The sequence below is a fragment of the Hemicordylus capensis genome, chromosome 1 (genome assembly GCF_027244095.1).
Source record: "Hemicordylus capensis ecotype Gifberg chromosome 1, rHemCap1.1.pri, whole genome shotgun sequence".
NCBI classification, from domain to species: Eukaryota; Metazoa; Chordata; class Lepidosauria; order Squamata; family Cordylidae; genus Hemicordylus; species Hemicordylus capensis.
Window position 1 is genome coordinate 77,458,096 of NC_069657.1, and position 18,063 is coordinate 77,476,158.

The 18,063-nt window shown below is 42.6% G+C and overlaps 1 protein-coding gene across 5 annotated transcripts in view; it reads left to right on the forward strand.

The window, feature by feature from the left end:
* The window catches only part of MAP3K9 (mitogen-activated protein kinase kinase kinase 9), a 68,977-nt gene extending 52,404 nt beyond the window's left edge, over positions 1 to 16,573 (forward strand). For 4 of the 5 annotated variants that reach the window (XM_053267896.1, XM_053267914.1, XM_053267875.1 and 1 more), the window contains 4 exons: positions 1,752 to 1,905; positions 3,707 to 3,819; positions 6,478 to 7,281; positions 8,842 to 16,573. In XM_053267896.1, the coding sequence (XP_053123871.1) occupies positions 1,752 to 1,905; positions 3,707 to 3,819; positions 6,478 to 7,281; positions 8,842 to 9,314 (1,544 nt within the window). In that variant the 3' untranslated portion in view covers positions 9,315 to 16,573. The remainder of the gene's footprint in view (positions 1 to 1,751; positions 1,906 to 3,706; positions 3,820 to 6,477; positions 7,282 to 8,841) is intronic. The other variant, XM_053267885.1, reaches the window with a different exon arrangement.
* Positions 16,574 to 18,063: the final 1,490 nt, after the last annotated feature.

Consider the following 18,063-nt stretch of genomic DNA (forward strand, 5'->3'; position numbering starts at 1 on the left):
TTATTAAAATTATTTCTAATTAAAAGCCTGCGAGAACAGGAGAGTCTTCCTGAAAACAAACAGAGAAGGGGATGCTCTTTTTTCAGCAAGGAGCATATTCCAAAGCCCCTGGGCAGCCACAGAGAAAGCCCAGTCCTGAGATGCCACCAAACGAGCCAGTGGCAACCATAACCGGACCTCTCCAGGAGATTGTAAAAGGCGGGAGGGTTCATGACAAAGGAGGCGCTTGCTTAAATGCCCTGGACCCAAGCTGTTAAGGGCTTTATAGGTAATGACCAGCACTTCGTATTCACACGGAAACATCTTGGCAGCCAGTGCAGTTCTTTCAAAATCAGTGATGGTCCCTTCATGTTGTCCCAGAGACCAAGCTGACTGCCACATTCTGTACCAATTGTTGTTTCCAGACTACGTACAAAGGCAGCCCCATGTAGAGCACATTACTCTAGTCAAGTCTGGAGGTTACCAGCACATGTACCACTGTTTTAAGGTCATTTACCTCCAGAAATGGACGTAGCTGTTAGTTGCATGCCCCCACTTTTCTGTAGTTTGGACTATGGGCCTCTTCAGATGAGTGGGTGTTTATTTTTCCCAATAAATGTGCAGTTCACTTTTTTGGGGTCCAAATATCTCTATTCAAGAAAGCTCTTTTGGTGTGGGAATGTTTCATTTTCCGAAAACCAGATTCTTCCTCAGCCAGCAGTTAAGTACAATGTGAAAGATGGGTTAGGTGAATGTCGGAGGACAGTGCAAATGGCGTCACTGATTGTGCACAACACAAACAGCCATTTTTCCATAGTAACCTTGCTCCTGTGGAATAGCTTTCCCTGGTAATGAACTAGGATGGGAGGCACCAGGTCACTTCTAGCAACTGTAAGTGGATGAAGGTCTCTTTTGTAGGAGCTGGGAGGGGACAGGTGTAAGTAACATTGTTTATGCTTTAATAGCACTTACATTAGCACTTACATTTATATACCGCTCTATAGCTGGAAGCTCTCTAAGCGGTTTTACAATGATTTAGCATATTGCACCCCAACATTCTGGGTACTCATTTTACCGACCTCGGAAGGATGGAAGGCTGAGTCAACCTTGAGCCCCTGGTCAGGATCGAACTTGTAACCTTCTGGTTACAGGGCGGCAGTTTTACCACTGCGCTACCAGGGGCTCACCTTTAAAGGATCAGGCAGTGATCACCTTTAAAGGATCAGGCAGTGGGTTTGTGTGCTCCCTGTTCTCTAGCACACTCATTCTATTTGCCACCCTCAACCATGGCTAATTGTGTTTTCTCCATTTTTTTCTTAAAGAGCTCTTGCTAACTGTGGTTGCTTGTAACCCAGGATTTGAAACTCCAGGGTTAAATCATTGACACAAACAAGGCTGCTCTGTCTCCTGCAGCAATGCCTCATTTCATTGTTTAACCTCTTAGCATTTTAATTCTTCTTCAAATGCTGTGTGGTGCCCTTCTCCTTCAGTGCACACCTCTCTCTCTCTTTTAAAGGCAAATGGCTCCCCCATCTTTCGCCACTCAGAAGCAAAGCTAATCCTCTTTCCATTGTGTATATATAGAAAATAGGGAGCTACTTGCTCTGAATCAGAACTAGTGAGAATATGGTGAAAAGAACAAAATCCAGGGCTTGTAATTTTTCAGTAAAACATTTGCTTGCATCTGCATAAAAATGCCTGCTGCAAACCTGCTGCATAAATGCATGCTCACAATTTTTCTGATGTTCTACCCCCCTGCCCCCCAACAAAAGTAACTCCCAGTGAAAGCATCAAAACATGGGGGCGTAGCTCTGTATCTCAGAAAGAGGAGGAGGAGAGAGAAGAAAAGAGAGGCCAGAAGAAGAAAGGTCGCACGTGGGGGCCAAGTTCACTTTGTCATAAGGAGCTAACAGCAGGCGAGGATGGGTAAGAGGATGCACGCTCTGAATAGATGGCTTGTATAGCTGGTACTGTAACAGAGAGTTAAAATTGATGGTGAACTCTTTAGCAAGTAGCTTGCAGGGATCTTGCTCTTTGCTCCACAAATGAGAGAACACTGCTTTAAATGTGCTTACCTGGTTAGATGTGCCAGAAAACCCCAGTCTGTGTACCTTTTCTCCACAGACTTACCTTATTTTAGCTATTTATTTTAGCTATTATAATTGTTTGGCAATACACTTATAGCTTATTCCAATATGTATACCTCATTCCTCTGGTCAACAACTAGAACAGGTTAATGAAAACTAAGATTCACATTAGAGCTTCCTTATTTAAAATTTAAAATGGTTGAAAAGGTCATATGTGCTTGTAACACGCTTTTTCTCTGTTGATTATTAAAGAGAATAATAATTAAAGAGAATAATAATAAAGAGAATGGTGCTGTGCAAAGCAAGAGATTAAGTTGCTTTCTAGCATCCCCTAGTGGTGTCTTTGACTTATTATAACCATTGTGACATACAGTACTGCTAGCTGAGAGAGAGAAATGTGTTTCCAGGGTATGAAGAAAGTTGTGTTGCCGTAGCATGTGTTCATATTGGGAAATTTTGGGATGTATTTTGTTGAGACTCAGTCTTTGTTCTTAAACTCTGAGTTGCTTGCCTGTGTGTTTTCATTCTCTGCTTGCTTTCATGAAGGGAACTGTTTTAAAAAAGGCATAGGGAAGTAGAAACTTGAGTTATCTGATTTCATAAAGGGCTACCCAGAACATCTTCTAATCTTCAGAACCAAAGTGAAGGCTAGATATTGGCAATATTTTTCTTCATTCCTTTTCTGTCTGCAGCTGTTGCACTGTAAAATCTAGTGCATTCGTCTAACTGGCTGGTGAGGATCAAATTCAGCCTACGTCTAATTTATATACTTTCCAAAGGTAGACTTTTTGTTGAAAAGCAGTATATAAATATTTGCAATTTTTAAAAGGTCTTGGCTTAAAAAAAACAAAAACTTTTGAAGTGTACATGCCATCCCTATTTCTTTCTGTGCACTTCCTCACCTACTTGCTGTTTCCAGCTATATGACACCTTATCTTTAGCTATCTTTAGCTATCTTTATCTTTAGATATCTTTAGCTAGAATCTTCCAAGTAGAGACCCCCAAAATGGTCTGTACTCAGAGGGCATACAATGAGCTTCAGCTGCAGAAGCAAAACTGTCTAGCCCTGTGAACTACCTGGATAGGAAACTTCCTGGGAATCTGGCTACTTTGGGCTCTTTGGAGGAGAAACAAGAAACAGCATTTTTAAAATGCTTCAAGATTGTTTTTTATAATCCTATTGGGATGAATAAAACATGACACTGAACTGTACACTTGTAAAGGCAAGTTCTTTCTTTAAAAAAATCCTTATTCCTAATATACAAGGCATGATTCTCCCACAGGACTCTGCAGGGCAATGGATTACATCTACTTCAGCTGAGTTTATGGAAATAGGATAATCTGCAAGTTTATGACTACTTTGTGCCAGTTAGACTCATGCTAGAATTCTCTGGGCAATCCTAGGTAGTCATCTCTTATGTGAACTTCTTCTTGTAGGATTGTTAGAGTACAGTAAGCTAAGGGAGATTATAACCTGACCTATGCCCTTCCAAAGTGCTAGAAAGGAAACCGTGAGTGTGTGCCTATACTGAAATGAATTTAATCATTCCTACAGTCCTGATATAAACAGTGTCTGTCATGCAAATTCTACCGAAGAAAGCTCTTGTGCTTAAACATCTTTCCTTTCCTTTATGCTCTAGACTGAAGTCCCTAGTAGATGGCTACAAGCAGTGGTCATCCAGTGCTCCAAACCTAGGAAAGGTCCAGAGAACAGCCATCATTTTGCCAGGATTTTCAAGCCTAGCAGAGATGGGTGAAGTATCTGCCAATTGTATTGTTTTCTATCTCCTCCAATTATTCAGCTAATCGGGGGTGGGGGTGGGGGATCCAAATCTGTTCCTGTGCTCTGATTTCAAGGCTTTCACACAATACATGTAGACAGTGTGCCTGTAAAATGGGGGATGTGTCTGCATGTGACTAGGTTGTATAATTGCATGACAAGTTTGCATCCTTGATGTGCAAAGAAACTAGGGCTGTGTAGTCATGTCAGTACTTCAGACATGTAGGAGCCTCTGTTCTGTTTTGCCCAGAGTTCTGGAATGACAGCAGGGGCGTATCTAGGGTGGGGCAGGCAGGGCACGTGAAGGGGGCGCCATTTTTAATTAAAAAAAAAATTAAAATGGCCACTGAAAACAAAATGGCCACCGCACATGCTCAAATGGCCTCTGTGAGGCCCTAGGCCATGCCAGGCCTCACAGAGGCCATTTGAGCATGCACGGCAGCCATTTTGTTTTCAGCAGCCTTTTTTTTAAAAAAAAAATATTTTTAAAAAATGGCCATAGCACATGCTCAAATGGTCCCTGTAAGGCCCTAGAGGCCAGTGGGGGGAAGGGGAACCTTTGCAGACCCCCCCCCCCACATGGCTTTTAGGAAGCCCCCAAAGGAGCTACAGGTAAAGAAATTTTTTTTAAAAAAAAATAATATAATATAAGTCACAGTACACATATTCAGATTGGCACTATGTACAGAGAATCAGGGCTTGTGAATACTTAGCTGAAGCTTATGAGCTAGGATTGTATTCATTTGCTCTTACTTTGCTTCTTGTGATAAGTGAGTTAAATGTGATGTCTTGCTAATGTGGCTATTAATGGTGAGTTTGTCTTTGAATCAGTGTGAAACCCTTAATATTAAGGCCCACTGGGAGTTTCTTGCTCTCTTTCTCTCATTTTAACTGTCTTTCTGAAAGACTAGAATATATTCCAAGCAGTGACACAGTTTACTCTGCATATCCTTTAATTATTTTAAGAGTATCTGGGAAAAGTCCAATTCTCTATTTATTTTTAAAACTTATGTAATGGTGATGCTACAATGCATAGTAGAGAATTAGACAGGCACTTCTGTTTAGTTTTCCAAGTACAGCTCCACATAGTATTTGGGTATTTCATGAGCCCCAGCATACTGAAATTTGTAGTTTTCCAGCATTTTTTGGTCTGGCTACATCCACTGCTAAATAGTTTTTGAAAGATTAAAAGATTAACGAGCTTGACTTGTGCTTTTCAGCTGATATTAAGGTAAAGTTATCTGAAAGATGGGTGTCAGATGTTTGGACAGGGGGCGCAATTTCAGTGCTTGCCCTAGGCACTATTTTCCCTAGATACGCCTCTGAATGACAGCAAGAGTCTCCAACAGTTGGAACTCCAGCTAAGATCCCTGCTGCTGTTCTGGAACTTGCAGTTATTCCTACATGTCTGTCGGACCCTCTGCCCTGCTCTGCCCTCTTGTCCTCCTTACCTGTCTCTGGAGGGAGGCAGGGGGCAGGCTGCCTCTCTTTGCTTTCACTCCAGAAGCAGCATACAGCTGTATAAAGTGTCGTTTTAAAAAACGAAATGCCTTGTAAGGTGTCTCTTTTTTAAAAAGCTATTTAGCTGCCTAATTCACCCAGCTAATCTCTGAAGCAGCTGAGCCATTTATTTATTTCATGTATATACCACCTGTCCCACAATGGCTCAGCAGGGCGGTTAACAAATTTAAAATTTAAAATAACATAACATTTAAAATTGTTTAACATAAAATAAAAACAGTTAAAAATAACGTAACTATTTTTTTACAGGTTAGGCACCTAGTAGGACAGCTTTTCTTCTAGGACCCTGAGTAGGAGGAGAGAGGAGTATTGGTCCATTAGGAGAGGGGAGTCCTGACCTTACCCAATGTGGTCTGACCTGACAATCATGTGGGACAGTTGTCAGCCCCTTCTGACAATGCCGTGTTGAGTTGGTTTGGAACCCAGGCATAAAAGGAGCCCATGTTCACTTAACCTTGTTGGTCATGCAAATATCAGTCTCTTTCCTCTTTTAGCACTTTCTACACTTTATTTTCATTTTGCCCACCACAGCTCAGGGGCTGCTTTCCTGAGTGTGTCTAATTCAGGCTAGGGGTTTTTCTGTTTTGTTTCTTCTTGCAGGTATATGATCCATAGAAATAGTGGGCTGTCTTTGATATCTGCCTTAGAGCTGTGTCATTGTCACTCGTTCAGAATGAAGGGATCTCTTTTTTCCCTCCACTCCACTGGTGTTGCTTTCCCTGGCTAGATTAAAGGGAGCTGTGCTTGGCAACATTATTCTGGACTGCCCATGAAGTCTCTGAGCTGTTCTTGGCTGTGCCTTATTTCAAGATTAAATTCGAGAGTGAAGATTGCAGAAGTTGATATTGCTTTTGTCTTGAAAAGAGAGCACCTTTAAGCAGGGCTGTTTTTGCACATAGCATCTCCCCAGATAATTTGGCACTTTAAAAAAAATTGAAAATACTTGCAGAGTTTCCTTAGAACAAGGACAAGAGCGCCCATATTCGGTGTTTAGAATGCAAACATAGCTTTTTGTGGCAGCATAGTGTTGCTTGTTGGTGCACACGTGGTGAAGTAGAATCAAGTCATGTTTATAGTGAAAATGTCAGTGCCTCTGTTTCATTTTTGCAGAAAATGAAGACAGCGATTCTTGGAAAAATGGAGAGAGCAAAGTGCAGCCATCACCTGGGTCTAACCAATCATACCTCTGCATCCCATTTCAGAAGAATGAGGACTATGATGGCCAGTCCAGTGATGCCAATGAGGAGTCCACTCCCATGAACTCTGCCACAAGCACCCCTCAGCTCACCCCCACTAACAGTCTCAAGCGTGGGGGCTCCCAGTACAAGCGGTGTGAGCTTGCCTTTGTGGGCTGTGGGGCTGTGCTAGCTGCTGCTGGCCTAGGCTTTGATCTCTTGGAAGCTGGCAAGTTCCAGCTGCTAACCCAGGATGAGTTGGATGCTCCCAAGGAGGAGAAGAAGAAACGTGACAGTATCTTCCAGAGGGCAGGGCGCTCCCATCGCAGCACCAGCCCACCTTCAAGGAAGCTGTTCAAGAAAGAGGAGCCCATGTTTTTGCTGGGCGAGCCATCCAGCTCCTTGACTCTGCTCTCCTTGTCTTCCATTTCTGAATGTAACTCCACCCGCTCCCTGCTGCGCTCAGACAGTGATGAGATTGTGGTGTATGAAATGCCTGCCAGCCCTGTGACGGTGAAGGCTCCCTTGCCAGTAGCTTGTAACCCACTGGTTAATATCCGTGTTGAGAAGTTCAAGCGGGATCCCAACCAGTCCTTGACCCCCACACATGTGACTCTTTCTTCTGCAGCTAAGCAAGGGGGGCACAGGCGCACTCCCTCTGATGGTGCCATAAAAGTGGCTGGCCTGCTTGCCAATGGATGCCCTTCCAGTAGTTCTCCTACTGCAGCACTGGGAGCAGGTAGGTTACCCTGTTACATCCCCATACCCCATGGAATCAAGGCCAAGAAAATAATGCTCCTGCCGCTGGACTCTGCATTTCCCATGTTGCAGTAGAATCTCTGGATGTTGACTCTGAGGTAGATTGAAGGGAGCCTGAAGGAAATTGAGGGCACTGTGTTTAAACTTAGTGAGCCCTGAGGATGGAGCTATCCTTGTAAGGGTAGTGTAAACAGCCGAGGAATCCCCCCCCCCATTGAAGCAACAAAGACTACTTCTGTCTGGTCTCTGTTGATATTTCCTCATACGTTGCAAGTCTCCTTTATTGTGGAGTTTCCACTCCCCCCACTTTGTTCCCCTTAATCCAGTTTCCCCTTGTGCACTATCTTTCACCTTTCTGCACAAACCTGAATCTTCCATGCTCCCCCAAATCCATCTCTCAGTATACCAAGCCTCACAGCATTCCAGTTTCTCCTTAGATGCCCTCAGTTTTTCTCTTCACCCAATAATTATTGCCACCCTAAATAGAGATTCCTTCTCTTCCTCCAACCAGTTCCTGCCAAAAACAAAACCTGCTTTGAGTGAACCATATCTGGCAAATGTAATTCGGTTTTATGATGGGAAACAATTCAAACACATCTATTCATAGTTTGTTGAATGTACATTAATTTCTTCCAGCAGTAAGTTTTCTGCCCCTTGATTTATTGTCTTAGTGGCTAATGCACAAGACATTGGCTCTCCTCTTTCTGCCAGCTTTGGACAACTTTAAAAGGAATTACGTCAGTTTTTGGTACAGTGTAGCCTAAATGCTATGGGCTCACTCTCCACTTTCTGATGATCAAACCTCTGCAGCATTGCCCTGTTTGCAACACTTCTGCAAAATAATGGCTGTTCAGAGTTCTCTTCTTGACTTGATATATGCTGGCCAGTGGTAGACAGTAACCTTAGCAAAATTGTCGATGGCTTTTCAGAGCTGGAGTTGCAGCCAGCTCAATACCATTGATGGGGACGAATAAAACTTTTTGAATCCCTTTATAAAATGTACACAAAACAATTCCATAGGGTACACAAAATGCACACAAAACAGTTCCACAAGGCAAGCTGTCTTTATAAAATCCATGTTCTATTATGTTTGAAAACATACTGAAATATCATAGTTTAATGCAGATATCCTGTTCCAATTTATCTGCCTACGGCCATAGCCAGACTCCCACACTGCTGGTTCCACAGTTTAGTGCTAAACCACAACTATGGGGGAAGAATGATCAAGGGGGGGAAGAAGGTACAATGCTGCTGATCCTTTTGTCCAGGGATGGTAACACAAGCTCCTATCCTGATAGTGCCAGCCTGGCTGGTTCTGCTACTCCCCATGTTTGCCTTTTGGAGGGATTAGCATGAAGATCAGTGCAGGTCCTATGTGGTTTGCATGCCTTAGGTGTACCAAGTCCAAAACCTTCTGTCTGACACCACCCTTTGTTTACTAAATGTCTCATTCCATCAGTGTTGTCTAACAGGTTGGTTTCTCTTTCTTCTCTCCCCCCACCCCTTCCTTGCTTGTTTTTTCCCCTGGTGGGGCAAATAGGTATAATCAAAACTCCTAGCCCAAGTCAGGGTCCAAATGAAGTCCCTCGTCTGCCAGACCCCAATCTCATCTTCCCTCCAACCCCCAGGCGCTATAATGCTCAGCAGGACTCCATGCTGGAGAGACCCAAGACCTTGGAATTCCTTCCTAGGCCACGCCCTTCAGCTAACAGGCAGCGCCTTGACCCCTGGTGGTTTGCATCCCCCAGTAATGCTAGAGGCGAGTCTTCCGCTAATAGCTCCAGTACTGAAACTCCCAGTAATCTGGACTCCTGCTTTGCCAGCAGTAGCAGCACCATTGAAGAGAGGCCTGCACTGCTTCCTTTACATGTCAGACTACCTGAAGAGGAGCGGACGCTGTTGGACTTGGATGTTGAAGGCCAGAGCAAAGACAGCACTGTCCCACTATGCAGAACTGAACTCAAAAAACACAAACCTGCAGCCTATGAACTCAAGCAAGAGTTCTGGTCCTAGCATGAGATCCACTAGGGGTTGGTAACCCCCTTTCGCTTCAGTTCTACTTCTTGCACTAAGAATGCACTTTGAAGACAAGTGAAGTAGAGAGATGCTGCTGAAGTCATATGACAGTGCTGTGTTCACGACAGCTGTGGTACCTGGGCTACCTGAGTTGGTGTAGCTGCATGTAATTCAGCTACACAGAGCTGCTGACCTCTGTTGTGAGGCTTCCTGTGATCTTCCTTGTTTCTTTCTTTTTCATTACAGTGTTAAGCTGCAACAAGCAATGTGGTATGACTCAACCTCTGTTCTTGACTTTCAAGAACTGGTATTCTATATCAATATCGGTTTTGCAGTAACCTCAACTCCCAACACTTTAAATGCAATGATAGGCAACAGTGTTTGTTTACAAAGACTGTTAGGCTACAGGAATGGTATATAACCGTTTAGGTGAGTCTGCACCAGCACTCATGTCATGTTTATTTTGTTTTCCCCCAACCTTGTTTCCCCAGAACCTTTTTCATTTTTGGTATGAATAAATTTCTTCCTCTTAGAGTTGAATCTATGTAGGGTTTCCTCGATAAATACTTAATCTGCCAATCTTGCCCATTCTTTTCCCTATAGTTGCTACATTGTGCTGGGGGGTGGGGGTGGGGAAAGAATCAACTTTGAGCTTTTAAGCTGCCTGATTTTGGTTCTTGCTAGTAGAATGAATGGATTTTATTTTTTTTAGAGAAATGGATGGAAGGGTACAGTGGTACAAGGCTGGGGTGGTGGGAGGCTGAGGAGGCATGAGATGCTGTGGGACTCCTGGCCCAGATCAGTCTGTCAAAACTGTGTACCTCTTCAATAAGGGTCATGCTTGTGCACCATCAGGATGCACAATGAAACAAGTCATACATGTAATGTGGCACTCAGTTCTGCAGTATATTGTGTGAGGAGCTGCCAATCTGGACATACCCTCCTTCACTGAACCTTAGTTTATTACATCTGGGAGCCATTCCTGTACTTGCCCACATGTGTAAAAGTTCTTAATGGGGGTGGGGAGGTCTAATATACCCATCCTTCTCCCCGCTTGATATACAGATGTTCTATGAATATGATGAACCACAGCTACTGGGTTAAGGTGTGCCCTTTTGGTCTGCTACCCAGGGTCCATAGTTTTCACACCTCTTTAATCTGCTGGGCCCTCGTTCTTCTCAGTCTAGAGAAGAGAAAGCATTCTTCTGACCGCCATTTTATTATATTTTTAATTAATTTTTTATACCATCCGATGGCTCTAGGTGGTTCACAAAACAAAATAACTTCTTTTAAATCACTGAAGGCCAGGCTGAAACAAATGTGTCTTAGGTCTCTTTTAAAAGCTGCTAAAGATCTCCTTGCTGAGACCTGGAAAGTACCGAGACACCTTGAGGCTTTCAGAGAGTCTGAAATTCGGTGTGAGTTTGGGGAGAGCCCCTGCAGTTGCACAAGCAGTGGAAATGCTCCAAGCATTTCTGAAACTAGCAAGATGGGTATGGACCCCTGGCCCAAAACTGAGGAGGAGTGGGGCCTCGTCCAAGTCTCTGGAGCACCTCCAAAGCTCAGCATCTTATCAGATAAATCCTCTTCTTACTCTTGAAGGAAGGACAGGCAAGCCAAAATTTGTGGAGTCATGCTGCCCCTTCTTTGTTTTATGATTAGGTCTACTGTCCTCTGCTTTTATGTTGGCGCATGAAAATAAATCCTTGGCCAATACTACCACAGCTCTGGGAAAGGCTTTGAAAGCTCTGTCATCAAACTGTTCTTACTGTAGGCTATAGTTTCTGTTGCTTCTGTCCCCTCATATACTGCTGTTTTTGGTTTTTGTTTCAGTAAAGTGGCTACAATTCATTACTCTGAGGCATAGTTGATCACTTTCAAGGGATTTTGTGTGAGCCTATGGCAATGTTACTTGGGTACTAAATAATGCCAATTGGAATTGTTGTTTTTATTTTGGTTCTACCACCAGCTTGAGATTATGTTCCCCAAATGTGCCTGTTTCTCCCATCTCTACTAATGGCTACCTCATGCAGCAGAAGTGTAAGCTTATTGTGCACAAGCTGAAGCTGAAGCCTTTCACTGATCCTCCTTGGGAATCACATATCCATTCCTGATGTATAGAGAAACCCTATTTCATTCCAAGAAATCTCTTTTTAAAATGATTTTCTAAATTCTTCTATATACTGAGAGAGACCTTCTGTGACAGTTTTCAGCTTGATAAACCTTGTGTGAGTTGAAGGTTGGTTTGTGTTCACTAGGCTCGACTTGGGGAGCAAATCGAAACAGCAGCCTCTAGAACATTTTACACTGCTTGCTAAATGCCTCCTCCTATCTTAGGGTAGGGATGTGAATAAAACCGGTTTGCCCGGTAAAGACACATAAACTTCAAAAATCACTTAAAAATCAGCCCTTTGCCCAGTTCCTTTCAAATAATTCTGATAGTTTCCTTGCCCCCCTTGGGAACTACCACCCACCACACTCCACTCTAGGACACCCCTTTCCCCCCGACGTGAAGCTATACATTTGCTGAAATCCTCATTATTCCCTATGAGGAATTCAAAAATACTTTTTAAATCCACCAATAATCAGAGGAGTGTCCAATTGCATTGGGGTTTTGTGGGTGGTAGGCACCCCTGGGTGCCTACCACTCACCCCGCTTTTGTGCCCCTAGGTGCTCCACAATAGGAGATATGGGCTGGTTCGGGTCCCATTATATCCTATGAGAAAAATAATTAAAAATATTTCAAATATTCATAAAAAATCATAGGGGTGTCCAATTGCTTTGGGGTTTGGGTGGTAGGTACCCATGGGTGCCAGCGATCATCCCACCCACTTTTGGAGGTTTGAACCAGTTCAAACTGGTTCGAATTGAACCACCCCCAGTTTGGTTCGAATTTGAACATGCAGCTCGAACCTGATGGCTGGTTTGGTTCGAATTCAAACCATCGAACCACCTTGGTTCAAATTCAAACCAGTTCGAGTTCGAACCGGTTTGCACATCCCTATCTTAGGGTCAAGCCCTGCTTGTTGGCATGCTTGTAAATTGTTGCAGTTAAACATCTAGGCTAGATAATTCCTAGCCTTGGTAATTAGTGCTTTGGAAGTAATGGCTCTCCTTTTATCTAGGGTGCTTCCACTGTTTTTTTTTTTTTAAAGAAAAGGCAATGTTACACATTATTATCAATGGTGGTCTCATCCCTGAAAAAGCAAACGTCATAGAGTGTGCTGAGCATTTAGGTAAAAGCCTTTAACTATCTTACAACCAAAGGCATAGCTAAAACTGCATGGTCACAATTGCAAAGCAGATTGCAGAATTTGGCTCTTTCTGTGGTATCTAGTGAACATAGCATGTTCCTGAGAATCTCCAACTTTTTTTAAAATGTGCTCATGGGTACACAGAGATGCTATGACAGTGAGCTCCATGTATGTTAAAAGCTCTAAGAGCATGCTCCTTTGCATGTTTACTCAGATGTGTCCCATTGAAATTGGCAGGATTTACTGTCAAGTAAACATGCAAGGTGGGGTAGAAAACTTGATATTATTTTCAACTTCCCTGACTATTCTTGGCCAAAGTCCCATGAATCCCATTGCCTTTTCTGTGCCACAAAACTATTTTGTAGTTGCGTTGGGATATTTAATGCAGCATGAGCAACGGTGACATGAACAAGGAATGATAGCTTTTGCTCACATGAAATGGCACTGTGCCATTTTATTTGAACCAATAGCATTGGATGGCTTCCAGAGCAGCTTTGGTATAAGAAATTGTCTCCTTCCCACCCTTCTCTCTCCACCTGAAAAACCTTTTCTCAAAGGTTGGAAACCTTCAAGCATATATGATGCAGTGCCGCAGCTTCAGGAGGAGGAGAGACCCTGGAAACCATGGGGAGACACATTCTGCTAGTGGAAGCTCCACTATCAGAGGATATCTCTACACTATTTCCACAGTCTCACTCCACTGTAGCCACCAGTGCCATTTCACATGCTATTGTCCATGGACCCTTCAAGGGAGTTCCTTTTTGGGGTAGTTCTGGGGCTGCAAGGAGGAAGGTAAGGCTTGTGCTAATGTCACTCCAGCTGCTGCCAGTTGTCTTAATTTTAATTTCCATCTGATGGCATCTTGGATTTTGACATGAAGTAAACCAAGATTCATAATCTTCATTTATAGCCATTGATGGATATGGTATTGTCTCTGTTTATGTGCATGCACACTTTTCAAAAAGGTCTGTTTCTTGAACCCAGATAAACACTCCTGCAGTATTTCTTTTTATCGGTTTCTCTTTAAGAGGGAAAATAGCTGGGGATTGAATTAATCTGTACCACTTTTTTTTATTGCTCTACACACCCTGTTTTAAGTCTCTGGAGAGTAAAGGAAATTTTCCATTACATGAACCCTCTTTTGCCTCCCTTCCCCATTGTCTGTGAGAATGTAGATGTTCAGTGTATCTCAAGTCTCCGACTTCCAACCTCTAGAGTGAGGTTGACAGTTCTCTTAATGAGGGATCCAAATATCCATCATCTGATTAAGCGTGATCGCCAGTGAGTTCCTCTGGTAGCAAATTGCTTAAACTGAACAGTAGCCCCTCTACTTCATTTTTAATTTCTGGTCCCAACCTTGAAGCATGTGCAATTATTGGATATGTGGCTAAATTATCACAATTGGGTCAGCAATGAGCTTGTAACATAAGTTAAAGGATTATATCTTATGCATGTAAACGTTTCCACCAACCTTTGTAGAATGGTCAGACAAAAGAGGGAATTTTGTACATAACTGGAGATTCTTCTACTTCTCCCAAGGGAAAAAGCTACTGCTTACTTGCACAGGCTTATGCTAAATGTATGCAAATATATACATGTCCATTGTTTCACACTGAGGCTAGACTTGGTAACCAATTCATGCAATCAAATGTATGCTGTCATCTGGAAATTTGTATCTCACCCAAATTACTAGGATAACTACAGCAGGTGCTGGTTGTAAACAGTGAAATGGCTGTAAGGGTGTTCCATGGGTATGCAAATTGGCCCTTAAAAACCCTTTCTCCATTTATATATATTTTAGGAGAAAAAGCTTGTTGGTGAGATGTACATTCCTTCTAAAAAATCTAGCTTGTATCTTTTTTGTGGCCTTCCCTTATTTGCACCTGTATCTGTTGATCTGTTCCTCTGTGCTTTGGGAAGTGAAAATTTCCTTTGTCACCGGAGAACTTACACTTTGCATACAACATAATAGCCTGGAAGCGTTTTCATAATGGTTTCATTCATGGCAAGGGAAATTAATAGAAACGTCTGCTCCTGGTGAGTTGAGAACCAAAATTCCCCTTCATTGTTTTGTGATCACATCTTAATAAATTAAATTAGCATCTGCTCCAAAGTGAATTGAATAACAGTTGAGTTATACTTTGTGATGTACTTTGCATTCTGTGTATGGTTTACACATGCTTAGAGTGGAGCACTTGGAAATATGTTCCAAAATATGTTGTGTTCTGAATCTGAAAGTTCTTCAGTTCCTCAACTGGTATCTATCCACCCCTTTGTTTTATGCAGTATTCTTCTTGTGCAGTAGCATCTTGATCTGGTTGCCAACTGTAGTTAAGTTGGGTTGCTACCAGTGACGAATTTGGCTGTGGCCATTTAGCTACTTTCCAGAACAGAGCTGCTATTCTATGAATGTGTCACTAAGGACTTATTTACACATTATTTTACTATGGAAGTTGAACTGAGTTAAGGGGTTATTCTCCCATTTCCCCAGTGTGTTTACACACTGAAGAGTGGATCTAGGGCGAAAACTAATTTGAAAGAAATTTGGTAGTCCTTTTGAGCCCAGTGTAAGTGATTATATAAACAATAGCAGTATTAGCTTTGTGGAACCATTTCATGCCACCTGGCTTTGCATATCAAGCACTTGTTAACAGGAAAGCGACTGAAACTGTGATCAAGGGGTGTGGGTGAGCCTAGAATTTCTTCCTGTTGATAAGGGTGGCTGATTCAGAAGTGCAGCCCTGAGTCTCTTTTGAATAACTGAGGCTGTATTTAAAAAAACCCTAACTCAGTTTTGATAGTTCTGCAGTTCCCATTCCCCAGTGGTAGATAATCTCCACATTCCTTCCCATGGCCCTTCTACAGTCTGTTTCAGGAGCTCCTGTTTTTCACACTGAGGCTTAGATTACTATTAGGTATTTTCATGGGGCAGGTGAGAGGATTTAAAACCCCAGGACGGCAGCCTAACCAGTTTACTCCAATATTGTCTCCAGAGCACACAGAAGACCTAATTGACTTACTCTAATTAACACTAGGGGACTGAAAATCCTACCAGCAACACCAGCTTCCATGGTCCTGCTGGTGTAGCTCAAGCTGCTTGCTTCCATTATAGATTTCTCCGGATCTTCTTCCTTACTGGGTCCAATTCTGTTTTATTTTAAATCGGTGCACACGTGGAATAATCCCATAGAGTGGATGAATAGCACAGGCTAATTCCTGTGGCATAAGCCCTAGTCTTGCCCAGTTGGAATGTTCTCATTTCTGGTTGATGTTAGTTCGGTGTGGCATGAAAAACATTTTGTAAGGCACCTTGTAGGTTAGGTTTGTTTCTTATCTGTCCTGCTGAATCCTCTCAATGGTTTCTTCCCCAGTTTCCGTCTTCACAAAAATATTGCCATAAGGAGGAGCAGCAGAAAGTATCTTTTTGCCCCAGATTCACATTACAGTTCTTGTCGATGAAGCTAAAGGCTGCTATGTTTACTTTGTTTGTGATGGTGTGGTTAAGTAATGTTGGAGCCATCCTTTTAGCTTCTGCTCATAATAGGTCAGTGGGTGGTGGGTGGGATGGGGTGAGTGAGATTAAAATAATTTCCAAAAGCAGCTTCATTTGTGACACACAGCCCATTGCCTCTGACCCTTGGGGTGTAACACTAATTACTAAACGACATCAGTGACTGGTTTGTTTCACTGTAGCTAACACATCTCAACAGGTTACACTTTTGCATAATCTGCTGTGTCTCTGTTCTTTGTCAATGTATTCTGTATATCTTTGATTTTTAAAAAATTTGTTAGGATAACTAAATTTTTTTAAAAGAGCAAATTTGTTTTGCTCTTTCTCTTTGTTTTTTTGGATGTACTGTAATAAAAAAATGTAAACCAAGGATGCCAAGCAGGCTTGGTTCAATGGCTAAAATTATTATTGTATTACAGTGTAATGCTATTCTAGGCCTTGTCTCAATATTAGAGCACACAAACTTGAATAAAACTGTTATAAGCAGTCATTGCATAGTAATCTGTTCATTTTCCTTGGCTATTTTCAGAATGTTTTCTATCATGCATTACTAATTCTGCCTCTGCAAACAATATCTGATGTAATACCTTCCTTTAAGAACATAACAGCCCTGCTGGATCAGGCTCAAGGCCCATGCGTCTAGTCCAGCATCCTGTTTCACACAGTGGCCCACCAGATTCCGCTGGAAGCCTACAGGCAGGAGTTGAGGGCATGCCCTCTCTTCTGTTGTTACTCCCCTGCAACTGGTACTCAGAGGCATCCTGCCTTTGAGACTTGAGGTGGCCTATAACCCTCTGACTAGTAGCCATTGATACACCTCTCCTCCATGAAGTTATCCAAAATTCTCTTAAAGCCATCCAGGTTGTTGACTGTCGCCACATCATATGGCAGAGAATTCCATAAGTTGATTATGCATTGTATGAAAAAGTACTTCTGACTTTTATTCCTAAATTTCGTTGCAATCAATTTCATGGGATGACCCCTAGTTCTAGTGTTATGTGAGAGGGAGAAGAATTTCTCTCTATCAGCTTTCTCCACAACATGCATGTTTTTATAGACCTCTATCATGTCTCCACGCAGTCGTCTTTTTTCTAAACTAAATAGCCCCAGGTGTTGTAGTCTTGCTTCATAAGGAAGGTGCTCTAGGCCCCTGATCATCTTGGTTGCCCTCTTCTGCACCTTTTCCAGTTCTAAAATGTCCCTTATTAGATGTGGTGACCAGAATTGTATGCAATACTCCAGGTGTGGCTGCACCATAGTTTTGTATCAGGGCATTATAATATTAGTAGCTTTGTTTTCAATCCCCTTTCTAATGATCCATAGCATGGAATTGGCCTTCTTCACAGCTGCTGCACATTGAATCGACACTTTCAACGAGCTGTCCGCCACGACCACAAGATCCCTTTCCTGGACAATCACCGGCAGCTCAGCTCCCCTCAGCCTATACTTAAAGTTGGGGTTTTTTTATCCCAATGTGCCTCACTTTACACTTGCCAACATTGAACTGCATTTGCCATTTTGTCGCCCACTCACCCAATTTGGAGAAATCCTTTTGGAGTGCCTCAATCCATTTTGGATTTCACTACCCAAAAGAGTTTGGTATCTGCAAATTTGGCCACCTCACTGCTTACCCCTAATTCTAAATCATTTATGAATAAATTAAAAAGCACTGGTCCCAGTACAGATCGCTGGAGGACCCCACTTCTTACTTCCCTCCTTTGTGAAAGCTCTCCATTTATACCTACTCCCTGTTTCCTGTCCTTCAACCATTTAGCAATCCACACATGTACTTGTCCCCTTATCCCAAGACTGCTAAGTTTTCTCAAGAGTCTTTGATGAGGAACTTTGTCAAAAGCTTTTTGGAAGTCCAGGTATACTATGTCAACTGGATCACCTTTATCCACGCACTTGTTGACACTCTCAAAGAACTCCAAAAGGTTTGTGAGGCAAGATTTCCCTTTACAGAAGCCATGCTGGTTT